This window comes from Salmo trutta, chromosome 23 (genome assembly GCF_901001165.1).
Source record: "Salmo trutta chromosome 23, fSalTru1.1, whole genome shotgun sequence".
In the NCBI taxonomy this organism is placed as follows: Eukaryota; Metazoa; Chordata; class Actinopteri; order Salmoniformes; family Salmonidae; genus Salmo; species Salmo trutta.
In genome coordinates, this window is record NC_042979.1 from 18,479,767 (window position 1) to 18,490,064 (window position 10,298).

At 44.1% G+C, this 10,298-nt stretch overlaps 1 protein-coding gene across 4 annotated transcripts in view; it reads left to right on the forward strand.

Moving 5' to 3' along the window:
- Positions 1–8,226, forward strand: part of fam78ab (family with sequence similarity 78 member Ab) — a 21,768-nt gene extending 13,542 nt beyond the window's left edge. For all 4 annotated transcript variants that reach the window (XM_029709341.1, XM_029709339.1, XM_029709340.1 and 1 more), the window contains one exon: positions 3,915–8,226. In XM_029709341.1, the coding sequence (XP_029565201.1) occupies positions 3,915–4,440 (526 nt within the window). In that variant the 3' untranslated portion in view covers positions 4,441–8,226. The remainder of the gene's footprint in view (positions 1–3,914) is intronic.
- The last annotated feature ends 2,072 nt before the right edge of the window (positions 8,227–10,298 follow it).

Sequence of the window (10,298 nt, forward strand, 5' to 3'; positions counted from 1 at the left end):
CAGCTGTGCCCTGGACACCATATGTGAATTGATTGCCCCCATCTATCTTCAGAGTTCGTTCTGTTAGGTGACCTAAACTGGGATATGCTTAACACCCTGGCAGTCCTACAATCTAAGCGAGATGCCCTCAATGTCACACAAATTATCAAGGAACCCACCAGGTACAACCCTAAATCCGTAAACATGGGCACCCTCATAATTATTATCCTGACCAACTTGCCCTCCAAGTACACCTCTGTTGTTTTCAATCAGGATATCAGTGATCACTGCCTCATTGCCTGCATCCGCTATGGGTCCGCGGTCAAACGACCACCCCTCATCACTGTCAAACGCTCCCTAAAACACTTCTGCGAGCAGGCCTTTCTAATCGACCTGGCCCGGGTATCCTGGAAGGATATTGACCTCATCCCGTCAGTCGAGGATGCCTGGTTGTTCTTTGAAAGTAATTTCCTCACCATCTTAAATAAGCATGCCCCTTTCAAAAAATGTAGAACTAAGAACAGATATAGCCCTTGGTTCACTCCAGACCTGACTGCCCTCGACTAGCACAAAAACATCCTGTGGCGGACTGCACTAGCATCGAATAGTCCCCGCGATATGCAACTTTTCATGGAAGTCAGGGACCAATACAAGCAGTCAGTCAGGAAAGCAAAGGCTAGCTTTTTCAAACAGAAATTTGCATCCTGTAGCTCTAACTCCAAAAAGTTTTGGGACACGGTAAAGCCCATGGAGAATAAGAGCACCTCCTCCCAGCTGCCCACTGCACTGAGGCTAGGTAACACTGTTACCACCGATAAATCCACTATAATCGACAATTTCAATAAGCATTTCTCTACGGCTGGCCATGCTTTCCTCCTGGCTACCCCAACCCCGGCCAACAGCTCCACACCCCCCGCAGCTACTTCCCCAAGCCTCCCCAGCTTCTCCTTCACCCAAATCCAGATAATAGCTGCAAAACCTGGACCCGTACAAATCAGCTGGGCTAGACAATCTGGACCCTCTCTTTCTAAAATTATCCGCCGCCATTGTTGCAACCCCTATTACCAGTCTGTTCAACCTCTCTTTCGTATCGTCCGAGATCCCTAAAGATTAGAAAGCTGCCGCGGTCATCCCCCTCTTCAAAGTGGGTGACACTCTAGACCCAAACTGTTATAGACCTATATCCATCCTGCCCTGCCTTTCTAAAGTCTTCGAAAGCCAAGTTAATAAACAGATCACTGACCATTTCGAATCCCACCGTACCTTCTCCGCTGTGCAATCCGGTTTCCGAGCTGGTCACGGGTGCACCTCAGCCACGCTCAAGGAACTAAACGATATCATAACCGCCATCGATAAAAGACAGTACTGTGCAGCCGTCTTCATCGACCTGGCCAAGGCTTTCGACTGTCAATCACCGTATTCTTATCGGCAGACTCAACATCCTTGGTTTCTCAAATGACTGCCTCGCCTGGTTCACCAAATACTTCTCAGACAGAGTTCAGTGTGTCAAATCGGAGGGCCTGTTGTCCGGACCTCTGTCAGTCTCTATGGGGGTACCACAGGGTTCAATTCTTGGGCCGACTCTTTTCTCTGTATATATCAACAATGTCGCTCTTGCTGCAGGTGATTCCCTGATTCACCTCTACGCAGACGACACCATTCTGTATACATCTGGGCCTTCTTTGGACACCGTGTTAAATAACCTCCAAACGAGCTTCAATGCCACACAACACTCCTTCCGTGGGCTCCAACTGCTCTTAAACGCTAGTAAAACCAAATGCATGCTTTTCAACCGTTTGCTGCCCACACCCACCCGCCTGACTATCACTACTCTGGATGGTTCTGACTTAGAATATGTGGACAACTGCAAATACCTAGGTGTCTGGCTAGACTGTAAACTGTCCTTCCAGACTCATATTAAACATTTCCAATCCTAAACTAAATCTAGAATCAGCTTCCTATTTCGCAAACAAAGCATCCTTCACTCACGCCGCCAAACATACCCTCGTAAAACTGAGTATCCTACCGATCCTCGACTTCGGTGATGTCATTTACAAAATAGCTTCCAATACTCTACTCAGCAAACTGGATGCAGTCTATCACAGTGCCATCCGTTTTGTCACCAAAGCCCCTTCTACCACCCACCACTGCGACCTGTATGCCCTCGCTACATATTCGTCACCAGACCCACTGGCTCCAGGTCATCTATAAGTCTATGCTAGGTAAAGCTCCGCCTTATCTAAGCTCACTGGTCACGATAACAACACCCACCCGTAGCACGCGCTCCAGCAGGTATATCTCACTGGTCATCCTCAAAGCCAACACCTCCTTTGGCCGCCTTTCCTTCCAGTTCTCTGCTGCCAATGACTGGAACAAATTGCAAAAATCGCTGAAGCTGGAGACTTATATTTCCCTCACTAACTTTAAACATCAGCTATCTGAGCAGCTAACCAATCGCTGCAGCTGTAGCCCATCTGTAAATAGCCCACCCAATCTACCTACCTCATCCCCATATTGTTTTTATTTACTTTTCTGCCCTTTTGCACACCAGTATTTCTACTTGCACATCATCATCTGCTCATCTATCACTCCAGTATTAATTTGCTAAACTGTAATTACTTCGCTACTATGGCCTATTTATTGCCTTACCTCCTCACGCCATTTGTACACACTGTATACAGACTTTCTTTTTTTCCCCTATTGTGTTATTGACTGTACGCTTGTTTATTCCATGTGTAACTCTGTGTTGTTGTTTGCGTCGCACTGCTTTGCTTTATTTTGGCCAGGTCGCAGTTATAAATGAGAACTTGTTCTCAACTAGCTTACCTGGTTAAATAAAGGTGAAATAAATAAATAAATTTAAAAAAAGACAGTGTATACTGTACACAACTAATAAAACTTTCAACTGAAACACACAAACTTTAATCCCCCCCCAACACACAGACTGGGGCTTACCTTTTACTATTATTATTATTCTAGAGATCATAATCTAGCTCCTCTGTGAATAAATGGCCATGCAGGCCTGTCATGTGTCTGGTGATCACTGTTATCTGCAGCAGTTCTGCTGATTCCTTTACTTCTTCCTGCCGAGGGGGAATCGATAGGCGGATGGACCGGAGTGTTTATGAGGTGCCTCTGTCCCACAATGTCACCCACTGCTTCTCAATACTCCAAAGTGGCCTCCTTTCATAGTTTCCTTCACTTAATTCACTCAGATCTGAAATAATAGTGGATGAGGTAAAGCAATCCTGATAGGCTTAGGGCATATTGCTTTCACCTATCCTGTGTTGACAGATCAGTGGTCAGTGCAGAGGTGAGAAGTAAAGGAAATGAGAAAAGAAAGCCATGTAAGACTATTGAGATGCACCTATAGTGACTTACTACACAGGTTAGACAGACGGGAGGCTCTTAACAATGGGAACCTGTGGTGTGCTGTGATTGTGCTGCCCTGACCTGAATCGTAATAGCTACTGAGCTGATGTTTGTAGAGCAAACCCACTCAGTCAGGCTGTTTGAGCCTCTCATGGACATAGATAGTCTCCTCCACTCTTCTTATCCCCCAGCCTTTATCTAACAGTGGGTAGGAGCCTATTACGATTGATATCTCTCTCAAGCAATTCTAGGCAGGAAACAGAGAGAATTCTCACTTGTAAAACAAGTCTCAGCCTTTTGTTTCCACTTCCACGTTAAAGGATTTGTTCACCCAAAATCAACAATTTCTTCCTGTTTTCACACCATAAAAGTGGTCTAAAATTGTGTTGGGTTGACAGTTCACATCACCTGTTGTGTAGATTTAGCTATATATTAGGATACTTTATTCCCATATGAATGGGAGTGATTGGCATCATCTTTGATTTTGGCGTGCACTATCCCTTTAAGCTTCACTCTGTTTTCCTTTCCGGGTTAAATCTCACTGCCTGCTTTTCCACGTCCAGGTCGAGCTGGGAACTCCCTGACCTACGGGATGGCAAGATCCAGGCCATCAGCGACTCGGACGGCGTCAACTACCCGTGGTATGGCAACACCACGGAGACGTGCACCATCGTAGGTCCCACCAAGAAGGCCACCAAGTTCACGGTCAGCATGAATGACAACTTCTACCCCAGCGTTACATGGGGTGTGCCTGTGAGCGATAGCAACCTGCCACAGCTCAGCAGCATCCGCCGCGACCAGAGCTTCACCACCTGGCTGGTGGCCATCAATCAGGCCACGGCCGAGACCCTGGTGCTGCAGACCATCTGCTGGAGGATGCAGCTCCACATCGAGGTGGACCCGGACAAGCCTCTAGGCCAGAGGGCCACGCTGCGTGAGCCTGTGGCCCAGGAGCAGCCCCATGTCCTGGGCAAGAACGAGCCCATCCCCCCCAATGCCATGGTCAAGCCCAACGCCAACGACGCTCAAGTGCTCATGTGGCGGCCAAAGACCGGGGACCCCATCGTGGTCATCCCGCCCAAATATTGAATGACCTTGGGGGGTTAAACACTCCTCTTCTCCCCCTCCTCTACCTACTCTCACTTTTCATTTTCTCTCTCTTTACCTACTTTCCTTTTTTCTCCTTTTCTCCTTCCCTCAAGCTCCTTGCCTCTATTTGCCTCTCTGTTTCTCTCCTCTCCTCTTCTTTTTGTAAGAACTGAGCAAAAGAGGGAGAGAGGGAGAGAGAGAGTGAAACAAGGACAAGAGCAGTTTGGAGAAAGAGGACGTCCCCTATAAGTGGGAGCTGAAGCTGACTAAAAACTGGAGTGAACAAACTGCAACCATTCTACCTTCAAACGGGGTCGGGTTTCACTGTGCTAGATAAAGTCATTGCAAAAAAAATCTAAAATAAGGAACTTTGCTTTTTGGGATTGGGGTTTGGGGTTGGGAGGGATGGGGAGTGTGTGTGGGTTGAAAAAAAGATAGTATTTATGTTCATATTTATGTACATGGTACATACATGTATACATGCACAAAGTTTGCGTATACCAGTTGAGTTTTTATTTATGGGCTGGGAGAGAGCATTTTTTGTGAATAAGCGCTATTTTGTGCTCCACATGAGTGATATGTGAATACGAACCGTATCGGGGTGACATATGTAGTTTTAGTACTTTTTTAAACATGAGAGTCATTCAATCCATGCTGCCTTAAGTTTAAATCGCTTTCCACTGCAAATGTTTAGCCTTAAACCAAGTGCAATGCAGTATTCCTTCACCTGTCCTTTCTCTTCTTCCATCCAGACTGTTGGTGCTGGTGTGTGTGGGTTTAGGAACGGAACAGTGGGTTGTGGACAATGTGTTATCAGGAACCAAATTGGGTCCTAAAACTGCTGGAACCCTTTTTCTACCACAGAACAAAAGAGAAAAGACATTCAAACAAACCCTTTCAAATAGTCAGTTAGGTCGTCATCTCATGCATTGCTGTGGAAAAGGTTTTCTGACAACATTCAATTCTGTTGAGACTGATATTCAGCTGACTTTTAGAGTTGTCAACAACCTCCCTTTACAGAAAGAAAACAGTATTTCATCATGTTATCTTTCATTTGCTTTATCACCACTCCCTCCATCTCAGGGCCCTGTCGCTGTACTCCTCCCTCCCTCTGCCTTTCTTCTCTCCTCTCTACAGATGTCGGAGGGGACAACCCTGCAAGCACCTAATCAATACTGTTATTACAGCAAGCAGCAGCCAGGGGAAATGACTGTGCATTTCATAACAGGGGCAATAAAAAAATTGGTCCTCCATGCGATGCTATGGGAGATAAATAATCTCGGCTTTAGGGTGCCTGTGTGTGAATCCACATGGTGCAGAGGTGGTTGCAGCGCACCGCCCTCCATCTCTGCTCTCTCTTTCTGTAGTCCCCCCTTTCTCTCCTCGCACTCTCTCTCGCTCTTCTGATGTTCATCCCCATTCATCCTCTCTCACCCTGTCCCTACTTTCTCCTCTCTGATCCATCTTTCTCTCTCTGCCCCCCATGATTGGTCTCTATTTCCTCCATCCATCCATCCCTCCACCCACCCTTCACCCTTCACCCTGTCCTCTGCCCTCTTTGCAGCAGTAGGCATGCGAGGATCAGCCTGGCATATAGATGACCCACTTCTGGGGTTGCCACTACCAGTTGTAGCCCGCTGCAGAAATGTGGTGCTTTTTTTTCTCCTCTCGCTAAATACCTCCATAAACGTGACCATGCCCAGACACTCGTTAATCTATGTGCAGGGCAGCTTTACCCAGAGCTGAAATTGCTCATGGAGGAGGGTGGGGGTGGGGGTTTAGAGGGATAGCTGGGGGATAGAATTTGGCATCAGGCTTTTTATCTCCTTATAATATCAACGACAACAAGAACAACAGCATCAGCAGTATGAGCTAAAAAAAGGAACAGGGACTGATGTTTGAAGTGGTTAAGAAAACTGCATCTCTGCTTCTGTCACGGAAGGTATTGTTTTTTCATTAAGTTTATGCTAGTTATGATGTTGTGATATTTTATGGATGCAAAGCTTCCTTGGTAGAGGAATAACATTTCCATCAAATGCCACCAACAATTGGGCAACATTGTTTGCTCGTTATTTCAACCTACCTTATCAACGTTATCACACTGCATCAACCTGGCTACTTGATTGAATTTGCCAAAAGTCATTGACATACACAGATTTTGTCTTGATATAATCAAATAGTGTCGACAGGTTTTTGTGGTTTGGTTTATTTAAAATTAAACTCAAATCTATTGACATCTCAACCAAATATCAACCGTAATTTGACGTTTATCTGACATCTTTGCCTGGTTAGAAAAGACAGAGCAGCCTATCAGTAGCAGCTGAATAGAATGAAGAAAGACCAGGGCTCAGAAACCAGAGAGTCTGATTGCCTGCTCTGGACTCAATCATCTGAGCGGGAAGGAGGAGTGAGGAGGGAGGAAGGAGGAGGGGTCTGCTGGGGAGAAGTGCTGTCATTAATAGATCGTCTGTGAAATACTGAGCACCCTTCAGATGCATTGTGCTGTGCCAAGGCTGGCTATAGTAATATATGATGGCCTCTTGGGGCCAGAGGACAAAGGTCAGTGTTAGAACGGGTGGGGGGTTGGGATTGAGGTGGAAGGGGGTAATGGTGGTAGTCAGGGGTATGGGTGATAGAGTGACAAGGAGTTGGGGTTGTGTCACAATCTGCACACTGCTGAGTGATTCATTGGAAAGCCCAGCAGGGATCGCTTGTCACCATGTATAAAACACCTTGACACATCAGTAGCTGGCTAGCTGTCCTTAGTCACGGCATGACCTAAATACTCTCATTGATCTGGCGCTGCTGTAGCTGTTGCTGAACTATGGCTCCATCTGTTCACTCACACAGGGCACATCCTTGTCATAAGACAGCAGGGGCGGTCTCTCCTTGCATGCTATCTGATCATCACAGCATCACACTGGGACCGAGTGTTAACAGCGTTTATCAGCAGAGCACGTGGCCCCCAGCAACACAAACACACACTAGAGAGAGGGAGGTAACGGGAAGGCGATTGCCTCGATTTGTGTCGGACTCTGACAGTGTTGTTATGTGCTACTGATGAGTCTATCTCATGTACAACTACTTCCTCAAAACACTTCTCCAACCGAGTTCTGTTTTTAGAAATGGACAAATTGACATTTACGTAAATATTCATGAGATTACGATTCAATCATTGAACAAGTGAAGTTCATGGACTTCATGTCTCCTTCTGGGGTTGTGCCACTGTGTAGCCTTCCATTCCTAAACCCACAGCTCTTAGTTCTGAGAGCGCCCACCTTTTCTATGGATCTTTATGTAAAAGAGTAATGTAAACTACAGCCCACCAACACGTCATAGACCAGCAGTAAAGGTTTCTCTTTTAGTTACAAATAACAAGCCCAAGCTCACTCTCAGGATCACCCATCGTTGTTTCCTATCCTTTACTATTAGCTTACCCCATATAAACAAAAGAGTTGTCCGTCTATCTTGCCATTCGCTCCCTGCAACTCTGACTAGGTTTTCAGTAGAGTAGCCTTATGGCTAACTGTAGCAGACTATACACAACTGGCTACAATGTATTTCAAATTTTGGGTGTTTTGATTTGTCTTCTGAAAAATAATTTAATATATTTTGCAGCACTGAAACAAAAATACAGTATGTTTTTTTTGTATTTGTCATTGACACTGATACTTGAACATAGAACAGTACTGGCAAATATTTAAAACTGTGAAAATGCACAATGTAAAAAAAAAATGAAAATGGAAAAAGTATTTTTCATTAATAAATAAGAATGTGCAAATGTTATCTGTTCCCTGTCACTTTTCTACCATGTCACGTGTCTGCTGGTTTTTGCCTCCTCTTACTGCTGAACTGCTGATTCAGAGCAAAACCAGGTGAGTAGACACCTTCATGACTTCAGTCAATCCATGGCTTTCATTCATTTACCTATAGTGTTAAGGGAAAGAACCCTGCATGCACCTCCTAGGGACAGGAGTTGGACACCTTGCTGTGCACAGCACACACATTGCTGAACATTACTTATATTGATCGAATCAGTTCTGATTCTGTAAGTCGTGTACAAACCAGAGAGGGGTGGAAAGAGAGTGAAGGTATAGGGGAGGATTAGAGAGAGAGATGGTCAAAGAGAAAGAGAGAGAGAGATAGTCAAAGAGAGACAGAAAGAGAGAGAGAGATGGTCAAAGAGAGACAGAAAGAGAGAGAGAGATGGTCGAAGAGAAAGAAAGAGAGAGAGATGGTCAAAGAGAGACAGAAAGAGAGAGAGAGATGGTCGAAGAGAAAGAAAGAGAGAGAGATGGTCAAAGAGAGAGAGATGGTCAAAGAGAGACAGAAAGAGAGAGAGAGATAGTCAAAGAGAGACAGAAAGAGAGAGAGATAGTCAAAGAGAGACAGAAAGAGAGAGAGAGATGGTCAAAGAGAGCAAGAAAGAGAGAGGGAGCAGGAGAGAGAGAGAAAAGGAGAAGAGGTTATTGGCCAACCTGGCCTCAGAGCATTTCGTATTATTCTGTACGTAAATCCGAGGCACTACATTTGCTATGATACTGTATGTTATGTTTCGTATGGTACGTATTAATTTGTGGATCTCCATCACCTATTTTGTATAATATGTTACGAATTACAATTCATATTATATTATTATATGAATTTTCTAAATGTACTATATGTAACAAATTTGCTAAATGTATGACATGTTACGAATTCTAGCTAGGTGACTAGGTGGCTAATATTAGCTAGCTGTCTAATGTTAGCTAGACCAGGGGTTAGGGTTAGGGGTAAGTTTAGGAGTTACAGTACCAGTCAAAAGTTTGGACACATCTACTCATTCAAGGGTTTTTCTATATATTTTTTTATTTTTCTACATTGTAGAATAATAGTGAAGACATCAACACTATGAAATAACACATATGGAATCATGTCATAACCAAAAAAGTGTTAAACAAATAAAAAAATATTTAATATTTGAGATTTTTCAAAGTAGCCACCCTTTGCCTTGATGACAGCTTTGCACACTCTGGGCATTCTCTCAACCGGCTACATGAGGTAGTCACCTGGAATGCATTTCAATTAACAATGTGCCTTGTTAAAAGTTAATTTCTTTAATTTCTTTCCTTCTAAATGAGTTTGAGCCAATCAGTTGTGTTGTGACGGGGGGGGGCGGGGTGGTATACAGACTATAGCCCTATTTGGTAAAAGACCAAGTCCATATTGTGGCAAGAACAGCTCAAATAAGCATAGGGAAATGAAAGTCCATCATTACTTTAAGACATGAAGGTCAGTCAATATGGAATATTTCAAGAACTTTTAAAGTTTCTTCAAGTGCAGTCGCAAATACCATCAAGCGCTTGATGAAACTGGCTCTCATGAGGACCATCACAGGAAAGGAAGGCCCAGAGCTACCTCTGCTGCAGAGGATAAATTCCTTAGAGTAAACTGCACCTCAGATTGCAACCCAAAAAATAATTCACAGAGTTCCAATCAAATCTCTTACTATTGGAATTTTCTGTATGAGTAGCTACCTTTTCCCCATATACAGTTGAAGTCAGAAGTTTACATACACCTTAGCCAAATACATTTAAACTCAGTTTTTCACAATTCCTGACATTTCATCCTAGTAAAAAATCCCTGTTTTAGGTCAGTTAGGAGCACCACTTTATTTTAAGAATGTGAATTGTCAGAATAATAGTAGAGAGAATTATTTATTTCAGCTTTTATTTCTTTCATCACATTCCCAGTTGGTCAGAAGTTTACATACACTCAATTAGTATTTGGTAGCATTGCCTTTAAATTGTTTAACTTGGGTCAAACGTTTCAGGTAGCCTTTCACAAGCTTCCCACAATAAGTTGGGTGAATTTTGGCC